Raw genomic sequence first — 16,597 nt, forward strand, 5'->3', positions numbered from 1 at the left:
TTCGGGCTCAGTGGGGTAACCTGCTTCTCCCTCTCCCTCTCCCCCTCCTCCCCCACTTGTGCTCTCTCTCTCAAATAAATAAATAAAATCTTTAGGGAAAAAAAATCATTTCAATTTCACTCAGAGAGCAGAAAGATTCTCACAAAGACAAGTAAACCTAAAATATGTTAAAAATTTTAGCATTACAACTAAAAGAGTTGGCCATAACTACCCCCAAGAGTGAACACAAGCCTTGGAAGCCAGCAGAGCAACACTGTGACCATGCCTAGAAGCTTCCTATCGGACCCGACAGATCCTAGAGGTCTGCTCTAGAAGTAAAGGAGAGGGAGTTTTCCCTGACAGAAGCTGGGTGGGGGGGGGACGCCTGGCTTCGAGAGCAGTGGGTAAAATACACAAGTGAAATATCACAGGCTGAGGCAGGCTGCCACTGCTGCCTGATCCCGGGCACAGTCTTTTCCCATAACCTGTGCTTTCATCTCCTGAACGTGAGATAAATAGGAGTTCTCAGAAGTAGGAAGAAAAGTCTGCCAAATAAACATCTGACTATATCAGCAAACTCATATATATAATACATGACAAAGAAATTATATTTACCTTCACTTTTCCCTGAAAAACAAAACAAAATGTTGATTATTTTATGCTCCTTCCAGATGTCACTTTAAAATGTTATACTTCCATAAAAATAAGACTTTGAATAATGGTTAGTTTGAGTCCATCAGTTCACCCGCACATGCAAAATCTGAGGGAGACACGCGTGACACAACCCTGTCTACGTGGCAAAGAGGAATTATGCCTGATTCGCTTCCCGGGCATCGTCTCCAAGAACCTGGGGAAGGAGCGGCTTCAGCTCGTACAAGATTTAATGTGGGCTGACGGGAGAGAAAAATCGAATCTATCATCTGAGAGTACTCTCAAGTACCTCAAGGACTTACGGTTATTTGGTTGGCAGAGCCTTTTTCCACATTTATTTATCCTAAATCTATAACACGATTTCTGCTAAAGAATTGTGTTCTTGCTTTGAAACCTCCGGACTGACACTGTAAAATTCTACCTTATTCAGGAATATTTTGAAAGACTATTTGTGAAGATTCCACTTATGCACAGTTCGGCAGTTTGTAAGCAGCTGCTCATTTACTGTCAAAAAACTGTCTTCATTTTGCCCACGCTTATTTAATGCCATCATTGTTTGATTATTAAAATAACATATGCTCATTGCAAATACATGTTTTTTTAAAAAAAGAAGACACAGACGAAATAAAAAATGTCATCCGTAACTCCCTCTCCTCTAGATAAATACCATTTACATTTTGGTAAATGTCCTTTTTCTTTGCATATAGACATTCAGATATTATACTAAGTATGTTTTTACAAAAATATACATACTGTTTGATGCCTGTTTCTTTTCTTCAATGTGCTACTGGTCATTACTGACCTAAATGAATACAACTTTTCGGCAATATTTCTAATGGCTATATTCTACTCCATGAATACACCGTAAATCACTTAACCAGTTCCTTAATGATAAACATTTAAATTGTTCCCATTTATCTTTATGATAAGTGAGGGTAGTTAATCAGATCGTAATGTGAGTTCATACTGAGGATCACCCCTTATCTAGGAATTTGCACTCATCTGATATTAAATCAATAGCTTCCAATGAGTTACCATCTGTGACTCATATAAACCCAAACTCTTATTTAAAGATGTTCTTTCATTTCTAATCTAACAAAGACTAGTCTGCCAACACGTAGGGAATGATGCAATCTCATTGCTTTCCAGGAGGAAATTTATGTTTATTGACTATATGAGATCAGCAGCTTTTCAAATAAATTTTAAAAATGAAAAACTTACACATTTGCTAAAAGCACATCAAAGACTTCATCAGTAAGCACATTTAACGGGAACAGGGATTTGTATTTCCTAAGCAAAATGTCTGAAATCATACACTGAAATGGTTTATTCAACAAACCATTCTGCCTATTACAGACTGGGCAGGGTTTCTGAGTCCCAGTTTTACACCCCTCTGCCTCTCCACGGTGCCTAGCACGCAGTAAATGGAGGGTAATTACTTGTTGAAGGAACAAGTGATCTTCCCAATTGTAGACAAGACCATTAAATGAGGAGAGCAGTTTTCATCAATCATTCACTTAACAAACCACTCCCTCTGTTATGTGTCAGGCTCTCTATTAAGAGATGAAACCAATAAACACGCCCCATATGCCCAAACTACTAGGGCAGATCAATAGATACGTAATAGTAAAAAAACGCCAGACAGCTGAAAGATGGTAAGAGACACAAAACGTGACATTAAGATCACTTTATGAAGAGAGAGAGGTTACTTCCAGTTAGGAGAGTCGGGGAAGGCGGAAAAGGCACGATTTGGGCAAGACCTTCCGTGTAAGGAGAAAATGAAAAATGTTAATGAAACATAAAGACATGTGAATTTGAAATCAGACTCCAAATACGTACAATCATTTCAGTTTCTGGGAAAGATCTGAGGAAGAATTTTTTTTGGATATTCATTTAACTAGAAAAGGAATAAAAATAGTAAAAAACTAAATATATACATTAAGTAAAAATGCACAGAAGAATAAATATTTAACCTAATCTCCATCCTATGATAATCTAACACCATGAACTTCATGACACCAAATACTCCTTACTGAGGTATAAATATTTTAAACACCAATTTTTCTGTAAAGATGAGGAATAACTTCTATGGAAACAGGAATATATGATCTCAAATGCTCTTGCCTACCCTTATCTGGCCTTCCTCCTCCTTCTAACCAAAGTTCACCGGCTGATAAAACAGTACAAATAAATAACTCACCTTGACCAGAAGCCAAAGGATTTAAAGGTCTTTTAATTGTCTGTGGCCTAGAAACAAAAGAATTAAATTGTAAAATATAATTGTTACCTATCTTGTTATAATTATCTAAGTAAAAGTGAAATTATCTCAGAGAGCTGCTTAATGATTGATTACATCTAAATCAAACTATTTTATTGAGCTTATAAAATATTTAGTTTTCTCTAATTGTTTTAAGGGAGGGTGGTTGTTATTTGTTTTAGCAATAGTTTCTGATCTTTTCCCATTGTAGCAGCCAGAAAGCCATTTCCTAATCACTTCTTCAAACAAAGGAAGAAAATACCAGTCACGCTCTTCTCCTAGAGTCACTAATGTTTTTATATATATTACATATACAAATATGCGTGCCTGTGCACGTGTACACGTGTTTGCGTGTGCCACAAAGTGCACTCCTGATTGAAAGACGAACAAGCAAGAAATATAAATACCCAAACCAAGCATGAAAATAAAAAGGGGAAAAAACACTGTGAGTAGATTATTTTCCACTTAATCTTAGGTATGTCAATTGACCCTGTGGCCACCAAGTTTGTTAGGATTTCAATAAAAGGTATTTTTTAATACGAAATTAAAAGAGTTAAAATGTCACTAAAGTGCCTTATAAATCTCAAACTAAATATTCACTAGTATCATTAGTAAAGTGTAGGGATTGGTTTCTCCACAATTTAAATTTTACGAACTTGCACAAGTTGAGACATTTTGATAACAGAACATGTAAGCTATATTTTAACATACTCAATTTTATGCCTCATATATTGTTTATATTTTAGAAATATTTACACTGGGAATCATGATATAAATTAGTTAGGAAATAACTACAATACAAATATAAAATCTAACCAATGTTTCAGTTGGGCTCTATTTTAGTTCATATTTTTAAAAAAATCCTTTAGGGGAGCCTGGCTGACTCAGCAGAGCATGTAACTCTTGATCTCAGGGTTGTAAGTTAGAGCCCCAAGTTGGGTGTAGAGATTACTTAAAAATAATATGTGTAGCAAAACAAAACAAAACAAAAACCCGTAAAGTAAGTCAATTAAGTCAAACATTCCTAATAATAAATCAGGGAATTTAAATGAAACACACGGCAGGAATGAGTAAATAATGAAAATTCACCAATTCAAAACTGGAGAAATTCTTCAAGTCAAAAAAATAAACAGACTGTCATTTTATTGGTATAAGCATAACTGCTAATCTCTTGTATTTGACTTCTGCACAGTGAAAAGTATTATTACCGTATCTGGGAACTCCAATGACTTCCCCAGAATTCCCCCCATCTCTGAGATAGTATAATGCAAATGCACACACAAATTCCTTCCAAAAACCAATAAGCACATTGGTTAGAGGCCAGTGGCTTTACAAGCAGGTAAACTTGAAGCATGTCCCAGTCACACAGTGATAAAATCGACTATTTCCATTGTAGCAGTTAAGAGTACAAAGTGGGTTCTTCCACTTACTAGATTTTTGACACTGGAAAAATCATTTAACCTTTCCAAGTCTCAGTTTCTCCACCTGTAAACAATGATTACCACAACACAGGGCTATCGCAGGGACTAAAAGAGAAAATGTACGTACCATGCTTAGAACAAGTCTGGCACACAGTGAGTGGTCAAGTGTTACCTATTATAATTATTCTCTGAAATTAATTTAACTTGAAAGCAGGTAAAATAACTACAGCCTCAAAAAGATGAATACAGAGCACCAAAAAGATTTAGGAATCACCTATTCTCTACTACTAACTATAAGATCCTGGGAAATGAAGTAAACCTGGCTGGCTCTAGGTTATTTCATCTATAAAATGAGATTATATAATCCACTGAAGGAACATCTGTGAAATGTCTACAATACTCCCATAAAAGTCTTATACTATTCTATGTCTCTTTTTTTCCCTCTGTCTTTTAAAGAAGGAAAAAATACTTATTGAAACTCATGTACAAATGTTTCCCCAGAGGAGAACTGGATTAATGAACGAGAATGTTTCTATGTCCAAATACATCCTTAAAGTGAATGTGATTTGCAATTTAGAGTCATTATGGTTTATTTATTTGTTTATAAGTAAAAATCACTATATCTGTCAGGATTTTCTAAATGAAAATGACACATACTTAAAACAGTTTTCTTCATAGATGACATTCCAAATCTTCCAAGCATCTGGTCCCTTGTAACCCGTGTAGCGCTCAGGGTTAAGGAGCAAGTCTACATACTCAGCGTCGGGAGACTGGATGTCTGCAAAATGAAATGCTTCATTAAATCTTTTTCTTCAGTTACCTTAAAAAACTAGTATAATAGACTATATTCCACTCATTCTAAGGTACCACAAATGTAACAGGGCATCCAGACTTTAAAAGGCACAAACAGCCACACTAAAGGTACTCACTGGTTGCAAAAGCATCTGCTTTTAAAAATGGTAAAAAACAGGAATATGTGAATTTTAGAATCTAAGAAACATGGTCATTTAATTCTCATAAGCTATCCAGATGAAAAAGATACTATATATTTCCCTCCACATTAACCACGAGCAGTTCATCAGTAACTAAGATAAATGAAGATGTATTACTACCATACACCGTTCGCTACCAAAAACTTCCTTCTTACATGACCACCATCAAGATCCACTACACAGCTGTCCCAAAGGTATAATCCTAAACATGCAAAAAATTATAAGCAAGATGATACTTGCATCAGCATTATTTATTAAAGGGAAACTCAGAAGTTGTCTAAATGTCCAACAGCACACAGGGCTCTGGAGCCAGAGAACCTGGGTTAGAATCCAGGCGCTACTCCTTATTCAATGTGGAACCTGGGGCAAGTTACATATGTTCTCTATGCTTTAGTGCCACCATTTATAAACTGGAGAAAATACTCAGTGTTACTGTGAGATTAAGGAAGTTTATATGTACAGAGTGCTGAGAACCATAGTTAGAGTATAATACGTATTAGCTAGGGGTATCATGACATACCTTACCAGACTATTTTACAATCAACAAAACTAAGTACAGAGGCTATCTAATAAAATGAAAAGTATTATAGAAAAGTCAATTACAGATACCAATGAAAAACATACAAAAATGGTGAGATATTGGTTTCTCATATGTTCCATAAATTTGTGTAATGGATTATAACTTTGAAACGAAAAAATGGCCCCTTGTTCTCCAGTGGCTTTGGGAAATTATTTACTATACAGTAATCCCTTACTCATTTATAAACTTAACAACATGAAGCAACAAAAAATGAAGAAGTGGGCGAAAATGGTCTCAAAGCAACCACAGATGACAAAAATCTGAGCTCACAGGTGCTTATAAGAAGGTCCATCAAGCTCTCAACATTGCCTACTTATTAAAAACACAATGATGAAAACAAAAGTAAAACTAAGTTTGGCTATTTTTATCCTAATTGACAGTACATTAGAGACTTACATTAGGGGAAATTTTGCTTCTAGAATTAGCACACTGACAGCATCTAGAAATAACTGAGAGTCCATGCAGAAATGGCAATTAAAATAACCAGAAAAAATAGAAATAAAAACTTAAAAACAGGGGTGCTTGGCTGGTTCAGTCAGTAAATCACGTGACCCCTGATCTTGGGGGTGTTGATTTAAGCCCCACGTTGGGTGTAGAGCTTAAAAAAAAAAAAAAAAAACACCTTAAAACAAATTTGTATGGAATCCTCTAGCCCAGGAACGGATATTTCTGTTCATCTCAACTAATACTAGAAGTATCACCACAGTATAGCAAATTACGATAAATTCATTTTTGCCCTCGTTTTCTAAACTATAAATAATGCTTGGCATCTAGTACTTTAAGACTGAAAACAAATTACCAAGAAATGATTAAACTTTTAATATTCTGCCTAATTAGACATAAATATCAGTTGACTCATAATTTTACTTATACCAAATACTTCATCTTGTCTCAACTTTTTAATAAAAAATAATTGTTACTGGGGTGCCTGGGTGGCTCAGTCGGTTAAGCGACTGCCTTTGGCTCAGGTTATGATCCCAGGCTGGGATCAAGTCCCACATCAGACTCCCTGTTCAGCGAGAAGTCTGCTTCTCCCTTTCCCTCTGCCCCTCCCCACCGCTCGTACTCTCTCTCTCACTTGCTCTAAGTAAATGAATAAAACTGTTTAAAAGATTGTTACTATAGCCATATTTGGCCAGATGACAAATTTCTAATTAAAATTTATAAGATACCTTCTGTCTTCTACCTACCACTTACATACATTTTATCTTCCTTATAAAGCTATCCCTTTTTTTAAATATTCACCCTTCTTTAACAAAAGAAACAAATATAAACGGACAAGTGATTAATCCAAGATAACAGAACTCTACCAGGTAAGAATTATTGATTCTCAGCCCTTGCTACACAAATATAAGCAGGTAGTCTCAAAAGTATACTTTGGTAAACGAAGTCCAAGTATTCCTGTTCTTTCTCTAACACTGCAGGTCTAAAAAAATATGCTGCATGTTAAAAGTTTAATTTTAACTCACATAATAATATTCAGGCCAAAGAATGCTTGAGGAAAAGATGGTAAAGTTAAGGGGCTGGGAGAGCGTTTTATCCCCCTTCTTTACTAGTCTAAACCTTGGTGTAAGTCCATAACTCCTATCTAACATCCCAGGGGCCAAATGTGTTTCGGAGTTCAGAACTTCTCAGATTTTAGCAAAGTATTATAATATATGCAACATATACTGAATAATTACTCCAGCAGGGACTGGGCAGCAACTTTTAATCAAACACCAAAAATATTTCTGTAGTGAAATCTGAATATTCACAGTAAATGAGTCTGTGCTAAACTTAGGGGGAAAATATTCATTTTTCAGAGTTTTCAGATCTGGGAATTAGGACTAAAGGATTATAAATATTATTTGCCAAGGCATAATCATGTTTTACATTAAGGAAAGCATATGTTTCTTTTTTTTTTTCCAAAATGAACCCACAATGTTAAAAGTAGGTACTTTCTCTTTGCCTTCCTCTTTTTGGAGGGAATTGCAGGATTCGTCTCTCACTTGCAATTAAAATGATCTAGATCATTCTTTTTGCTAATTTTTTTTAAAGATCATTAATCTGCTTCAAAAGAGCCACTGAAGGATACGAAAACTCGGTTTGATTTAATTTTGTTTGGCCAATTAAAAGGCTAACAATTAACTTAGAAAAAAGAAGAATAGGAGAATCCATAAATCTGATTAAAGGGTTCTAATGGGTCCTAGAGCTCCTGGCTTTGAATAGTACCAGCACTCTGGCCCAGCTTCCAATGTCTCAGATGCAACTCATGTTTCATTCTTCTCTTTTCCAAAAGTTAACACACACCATCTTTAAGGAAAATATGTAACCCAAGGCCCGTACGACAAAAGCAAGGTTTTGCAATCTCAATCTCTACATTTGAGCTATTTACACAAAATGCCTGTGTATATTACGAAAAATAAAAATAAAAAAATTATATATACATACATCTGTATGTATGTATGTATGTTTGTTTGTATTTTATATGCCTGAGATACACAAAACTGTAAGACTCAGACTCAGGAGGTAAATTTTTTTCCAGAAACTGAGGGTTTGGTTTTTTTTTAACTGTGGTAAAACGTATATAACGTAAAACTTAACCGTTTTAACCATGTTAAGAGTACAATCCAGTGACATTAATTATATCCACAACATTGTGCAACCATCACCACTAACTGTTTCCAAACTTTTCTATGACCTCAAACGGAAACTGTAACCATTAAACAATAACACCCCATTCTCCCCTTCTCCTAACATCTGGTTACTCTGTCTCTATCACCTTGCCTAGTCTAGATATTTTATGGGAATGGAATCATACAATAATTGTCCTTTTGTGTCTGGCTTATTTCATTTAGCATAGTATTTTCAAGGTGTATCCGTGTGGCAGCACGTATCAAAACTGTTTCTTTTTATGGCTAAATAATATGCTATTGTACGTATTTATTACACTCTGTTTACCCATTCATTTGTTGATGGATATTTGGGTCATTTCTACGTTTTGGCCATTGTGAAAAATGCCACCGTGAATACGGGCATACGTATCTGCTTCCCCATCTTCAATCTTTTTTGGTACATATTTAGGAGTTGAATTGTTAGGTCATATGGTAACTCTGTCTTTAGCTTTTTGAGGAACTGCCAAACTTTAGAAAGAGAGTTCTAAAAACCATTTTAAAATACTTTTTTCCTTAGACCCCATTTTAAACAAAATGCACACTGTGAAAAATGTTATACCATCCGCTTCACAGAAGTTGTCTGAGGAATCATCATGCTTGGTCCACTGAAGAACAGCCTTCTGTGTTTCCTCACTTCAAATAAAGAAAACGGTACTGTTATCCCTTTTTTTCAGTTATCATTTCACAAGAAAAAAACATAAAATACTACTGCCAAAAAAAAAAAAAAATCAAACCTGAGAGATTCATCCACAGCTCCAAGTCGTTCAGCTTGCTCACATTCTTCAATGAGATTATTGGCTACCTCAGAATACTAAAAGGAAAAGGAGGATTAACAGATTACGATTTATTGCATTTTAAAAACTTTTTAAAAGAATTTCAAAGTTATTTGAAGTTTTTTTATACCTAGCACCCTTTCCTTGGCTTCAAAACTTAAAAAAAAATTAAGCCCTCACATCTTCCCTGAAGCTAAAAATATATGTATAAAAGGCTTTGCCCCTTGTTTTTGTTGGTGAACACATTCACTATATGGTCACAAAATAAAGAACAAAGTTCTGATAACTCATTACCAAGCTGTTCACTAAGAAAATCTCTGCGGTCTAAGGAACACTAAGCAAAGCATCATGAGGTAATGTCCCACTTTTTTTTTCTTTTTTTTCTAAAAGTAGGCTCCATGCCCAGTGTGGAGCCCAACACAGGGCTTGAACTCATGACCCTGAGATCAAGGCCTGAGCTGAGATCAAGAGTTGGGTGCTTAACTGACTGAGCCACCCAGGAGCCCCAATGTCCCACTTTCCTAATGGCCTAACTGGAAGCATCAGTTTTCTCTTCCATAAATAAGTGGTTGGACCAGATGATGTGTGTCTAGGTCCATGTCAACTCTAAATGCCGTGATTCTAAATATGCCCTAGCGCCCAACAAGTCTTATAAAAAATATTCTAGTGTCTTTAGGTGTTTAAAATATATTTAACAACCACCTTCCTTCTCAACGTCTCACACACACACACACACACACACACACACACACACACACACACACACATTATTTGCTAGGCATGTACACGGCACAGCAGAAGTGAATGTAGATGATACAATCTCAAACACACTGGTCATCACCACAACAGACCTGAAAGATGACACTGGAAGCAGAAGGCACAGATTCCATCGCTCAACAAATATTTACTGAATGCCCTTATTGTTAGGATGACCATACTAACGACTGCCCAGCCTATGACACTTCTGAGGATAAAAGGGAACACGAAAATAACTAAAATGATACAAATTTTAATATTTCTTTACTAAATAACAACTTTCTTTCATTACATTGACCTATAAGACAGCTCAATTCCAACACTATTTTCAAAAATAAAATTCTTTCTACATAATTAAGTGTTAAGGGGTAAAGGGATATGATATATTCAACCTACTCTCAAATGGTTCCAAAAATAAGAACATGTATATAGAAATATGTATATAGAAAAATGAGGCAAAATATTAAAAATCAGTGAATCTGTAGAGGACACAAAATATCTTTATACTAATCTTGCAACTTTTCTATAAGCTGTTTATTAGCTTAAAACAAAAAGTTAAAAATACATATCAAAAAATGAACAGAATTTACTCAAAAAATAACACACCTATCTACATTAAAACAAAAAATTTTAAAACTTTATTATAATTATCTGAATACTAAAACATAAGCTAAACAAAATATTTTTGGGGTTTTTTATTATTCTTAGTTTCTATTTAAAAATTTAATCAGCTTTGTTAAGTCACATATGTCTCAATTTTATATCATTGGCATTTTTCTGAAGAAAAATTTTTTTCAATTTATCATTTTTAATTTTTCAAAAAACTGCCCATAATCTTCTTCAAAGTTAATTTCTATGGCTATTCGATTTGAAATCACCAATACCTTCAATTAATTCTTCCCTGAATTTATAATTTTTAATTGAGAAAAATATTCTCTCTATAGGTAAATATGTGAAAATATTTTAAACCAAATTATTTTCACAAGGTCTATTCTTTGGTCTCCACAGTATGTTTCTTCACTAAATATTTTAAGACAAAACTCGTCAAATAATTTTTCTTTTATTATTTTAAATGTTTTGCCAAATATAGATGCTACAAAATTGTAAGGCTTATTTCATTTCACTTCAATGAGAATATAAACTTATCCAATTAAAAACAAGAGTTTGATCAAGAAGAGACTTTTCCCAAAGAGGGGATACTTCAAAACACAATTATAAAATTTCAGAATTAAACCTTAGAACACCATTTGAACTTTCCCCAGCTAATATGTTCAATTCCTCCCTACCTACTGTAGGAAAAAATTTCAACATCTCTGTTTACAAGCTTTGTTATAATAACTGCAATTTGCTAAACCTTCAAAAGCTAAGAATTTTTTTCTTTAAGCATTCCATTCAGTGATACTTTGAATATTTTTCCACTGATTTTAAACATACAGCAATCGACAGTTAGAGATCTCATTTATTAAAAATTGGTTAATACCACTGAAAGACTCTTGGGTTGTTTTACAATATAGTCTTCAAAAGCTCAAACATTTATAAAATCTGGATGATGGTGGACAGCAAAGAAAGGATTCCTGTCCACGCCAAAGGACTATTTTCTTCAGTATTAGCCTCACCTCAAAAATGTTATGGTCATTAAGTATATATATAAATACAAAAACCTCTATATCTTGACAATTACTACTTCTATCTTAATTGGTAAAATATCACAGCATGTTTGGACACAATTATGAATTATGTGTATGTCTTTTTCTTTTTTTTTTTTTAGATTTTATTTTTAGGTGATCTCTACACTCAATGTGGGGCTTGAACCCACAACCCCGAGATCAAGAGTGACATGCTCCACTGACTGAGCCAGCCAGGTGCCCTTGAATTATGTGTATATCTTAACCAACTACAAATTCATTTCTGCTCCACAGATTTCTTGATTTAGTCAGAATTGTTTTTATTAAAATTTGTATATTATCACCACAAAACAAATATTTTGTCTTCAATTTTGAGCCTTAAATGAATTTATACTGGCATTCACAACAGAGACAAATGTTTTCCCTCAATAGCGTGAACTTCCAAAAGTTCTGATGATGATAGCATCATTTAACAATGTGCAAAGTTCTGCCATTGGAGCCAACACATTAATAGCTATGACTTCATCCTTTGTATGTGAACAAGAAAACATGGCACCGAAAATGAGCAAAATTACATTAGAATCTATGGTGGAAAAGTGAATAGTGGTCGCCACTGGGGGGGAAAGTAGAAATTGATTTGGACAGTGTATAAAGCAACTTTCTAGAGTAATGATAATGTTCTCTATTGTAATAGAAGCATAGATTACACAGGTATACGCATTTAGCAAATGCACACTTAAAGATTTGTACATCTCATTGTGTATTAACTTATACACACACACACACACACACACACACACACATTTAGGGCAAAGTGTACTGATGCTTGCAGTTTACTTTGAAATACATCCAGAAAATGATATTTTTTAATGGATAACTAGAAAGATGGACAGATCCATATGAGATAATGTAAGTTTACAAAATGTTAATGGTAGAATCCAGGTGATCGGTATGAATGGTCACAGGAAAATTCCTTCAACTTTCCCGTATATATGAAAATTTTCATAATAACATCAGACAATTTTAATTTAGAAGAGTTACTTAGTCTAAATGAAAAATCACATATACCAGAATGATATGGAAATGCATCACTGCATCTACACATTAAGTTGGTTTTTTTTTTAAGATTTTATTTATTTATTATTTATTTGTGAGAGCGCGTGCGCCCACAAGCTGGGGGAGGGGAGCAGAGGGAGAGAGAGAATCTCAGATTCCCTGCTGAGCATGGAGCCCGATACGGGGCTGGATCTCACCACCCTGAAATCATGACCTGAGCCAAAACCAAGAGCTGGGAGCTTAACAAACTGCACCATCCAGGAGGCCCAAGTTATCATTTTTAGGCAGTTTTCTTAACCACTAATTTACACTAATTTACAAAGTAGATGCTTAAACTTTGTCAGCAGATTTGTGAGTTCTGGCGTTCATTCGGTCAGAGATACTTCTATGGCTCTTGTGGATGGTAAATCGTGACATTTTATGCAAGTTACACATCATCAACTGTTGTGAGAAATCTAAATTTAATACTTTTTCATTAAGCATGTACTTCTTTTTTTCTTTCTTAGTTATTTTGGCCAAAATGATTCACTGTAAAACATTTTTTAATTACTAAATAGTAAAATAATTGTAAGTTGTTGATTTACACTATACAAAAAAAAAAAAATAAAACCACTATAGGAAGACTACTCTTTCTGTGCAGGATTGCTCGCCCTTTATTTCCCATTTTTGTATTTAATAAACCTGAACTTTAATTTGCCAGGTTTAACACTGACCAGTCAAATGGCAACGTGGAAGCTTAGGATATATCACCGGTATGACACAGGCCACAGCACAATTGGCTGTTAAGTCCAAGAGACCAGCGGGCAGAATGTCCAATGATGTTCTGTTCCCCCCACTTCCCAAGACGGTAAGGAGTTAGCTGTCCCCAGCAATTATGTCTGCCTGCAATTATCTTATCAGCAGGTATTTTATCGCCCAGCATATTTTCCTTGAAAAATCATTTATTTACATCTAGAAAAGGTCAGAAAAAGAAGCACAAGTTATTATTGGTCATCTAGGTGTTAAAGTAAGAACTATTTAGTGTACATATATCTCAAATAGAGGAGACAAGAGAGGAAGCTAGAAATACAAAGCATTTGGTCAATCAAATCTATCTTAGCTTATTTTAATGCAACTACTAATATTTTATTTTAAATATTTAAAACTCAGGACAAATGATAAGCTTATTTTAACCCAATTATTAATATTTTATTTTAAATATTTAAAACTCAGGACAAATGTTAAGTCATTCAGGACGCCAGAACAACAGGCATAAACCACTTCTGCCTCAGGCAAACCTTGGCTTATGGTCTCTTGATATACCGTTACTGTCTAAGTGCTTTGGATTTTACTCCAAGAGAGATGGAGCACATGAGAGGATTTTCAACAGAGGAGAGATACAACTTCATTTCGTTAAAAAAAAAAAAAAATCACTCTCTGGGCACCTAGGTGGCTCACTTGGCTAAGCATCTGCCTTCGGCTCAGGTCATGATCTCAGGATCCTGGGATAAAAAGCCCTGCATCAGGTTCCTTGCTCAGCGTAGAGTCTGCCTCTCCCTCTCCCTTGCCCCTCTCCCAGCTTGTGCTCGTGCTCTCTCTTTCTCTCGATCTATCTCAAATAAATAAATAAAATCTTTTTAAAAAAATCACTCTCAGGGTGCCTGGGTGGCACAGCAGTTAGGCGTCTGCCTTCAGCTCAGGGCGTGATCCTGGCGTTATGGGATCGAGCCCCACATCAGGCTCCTCCGCTATGAGCCTGCTTCTTCCTCTCCCACTCCCCTTGCTTGTGTTCCCTCTCTCGCTGGCTGTCTCTATCTCTGTCGAATAAATAAATAAAATCTTTAAAACAAAAAATCACTCTGGCTGCTGTTTTTTTTTTTTTTTAGATTTTATTTATTTATTTGACACAGAGAGAGAGTGCACAAGCAGGGGGAGGGGCAGAGGAAGAAGGAGAAGCAGGCTCCCTGATGTGGGGCTTGATCCCAGGACCCCAGGATCATGACCTGAGCTGAATGCAGCTGCTTAACCAACTGAGCCACTCAGGTGTCCCTGCTGTCTTTAGAAGAGACAACAGATAAGCAAGGGCAGAAGTAGGCATGCCATTGAAGAGGCTACTATAACAATCCAGGCAAAAAGTGATTATGGCTCCAAATATGGCACTAGCAATAAATATTGTAAGATTCTGGGTATATTTTAAAAGTCTGTAATTGCAAAGTGAATTTGGCCTAGAAAAAGGCCTTGAAACAATAACAACCCAGGAACAACTAGCACCCCGTAGGGCCCAGATTATAATCTCTAAACACCATTTCCCACTAAAAGAACTAGGACTCCTTAGGGGGAAAAAAAGCCTGGAACAAGAAAGGTACAAAATTAACCTAGAAGATCTTTTCATAATAGAAAGCAAAAAGTCTACTAAGACTACTGGGATCATCTTAAAAGGCCATAGTCACTAACCTGAAGGAGTTCCTAGTAGCCAAAGACAGAACAACTCAACCATCAAAAGGAATCATAAAAAATGACTACAATAGAGTCCAATACATAAAATATGTCAAAACTCGTTAAGTTCAAAATAACACTTAAAAATAAAAACCTTATTAGGCATCGTTGGCGGTGCTGGGTACCAAACTCATAATTATCCTGAAAAACTGGTAAACAAAGGAAAAGAATGAAGCATTTATCCTGTCTGTCCTGTATAAACTGTATTTCAGGGCAACCAAATAGTTGACAAGAAAAGATCTTTATAGAATAATAACAGATAATAAGTATAGAAAGAATGATATAATTAGAATATCAGCATTTCCAAAACCCTAATGAAAGAATGCAACTAGGTAATAATTATCAAAGTTGCTAAAACTTTCAAGGAAAAACCTAGTAGGGAACTTTATATTGGATGTATAATGAACCTAATGATCGATCTTAACATCGTAAGACAAAAAGAAAACCAGACATTATGTGTCTTCTGATATGCTGTAACAGTAAATACACAGCAACGCTAATCAATACATATCAGAAAATGAATCTGAAAAGCTGTAATACATAACTGCCAGTTGACAGAAAATAATGTGTTGAATGATGGGATTGGTTCATGAATTGTGACACATGGATCACACTAACGTAAGATACTAATTATAGAGAAAAATAGTGTGCCGTTTATGGGAACTCTGTATTAGCATCACAATTTTTCTGTAAATCTAAAAGGATTATAAAATCAAAACTGATCCAAAAAGAGAGAAAGAGACATAAGAGACACATGAACCAAATGCAATGTGTGAAATACGCCGGAATCCTGTTTCAAACAAACTATGAAGACACTTAGGAAAAACGAGTGGAGAAATCTGAACCCTGACTGTGGTTATATTTTTTCAAAGTATCTTTTGTCTTAGAAATGTCTATGAAATATTTGTAAACAAAAAGACTTATCTGAGAATGGCTTTAAAATAATTGGGAAAATGGAGCACAAGGTACAGACGAAACGAGACTGATAACAGACTAATAATGGCTGAAGCTGGGTGATGGGTTTTTTCCTTTTTTATTTATCCCTCATGCTTTCCATAATAGAAGGTTGAACAAAAGGAAAAAATAAAGAATTGGAGCCACTGAGTACAAATGACCCTCCAGGGGTATCACTGGGAAGGAGAGCAAGACGCGGAGACACATCTGGCCGGGGAAATGAGTTTTACGAGTTTTTTGTTAAGATACTAGACACATTTGGGGGCGCCTGGGTGGCTCAGTCATTAAGCGTCTGCCTTCAGCTCAGGGCGTGATCCCGGCGTTATGGGATCAAGCCCCACATCAGGCTCCTCCGCTATGAGCCTGCTTCTTCCTCTCCCACTCCCCTGCTTGTGTTCCCTCTCTTGCTGGCTGTCTCTCTGTC

At 35.5% G+C, this 16,597-nt stretch overlaps 1 protein-coding gene across 2 annotated transcripts in view; it reads right to left on the reverse strand.

Moving 5' to 3' along the window:
* ERO1A (endoplasmic reticulum oxidoreductase 1 alpha) overlaps positions 1-16,597 on the reverse strand; it is a 48,127-nt gene that overhangs the window by 16,614 nt on the left and 14,916 nt on the right. For both annotated transcript variants that reach the window (XM_040641839.1, XM_008701616.2), the window contains exons 5-9: positions 9,269-9,345; positions 9,094-9,167; positions 4,966-5,086; positions 2,831-2,877; positions 595-606 (exon numbers count right to left, since the gene is read on the reverse strand). In XM_040641839.1, coding sequence (XP_040497773.1) covers positions 595-606; positions 2,831-2,877; positions 4,966-5,086; positions 9,094-9,167; positions 9,269-9,345 — 331 coding nt within the window. The remainder of the gene's footprint in view (positions 1-594; positions 607-2,830; positions 2,878-4,965; positions 5,087-9,093; positions 9,168-9,268; positions 9,346-16,597) is intronic.

This window comes from Ursus maritimus, unplaced genomic scaffold, assembly GCF_017311325.1.
Source record: "Ursus maritimus isolate PB19 unplaced genomic scaffold, ASM1731132v1 scaffold_25, whole genome shotgun sequence".
NCBI lineage: Eukaryota > Metazoa > Chordata > Mammalia > Carnivora > Ursidae > Ursus > Ursus maritimus.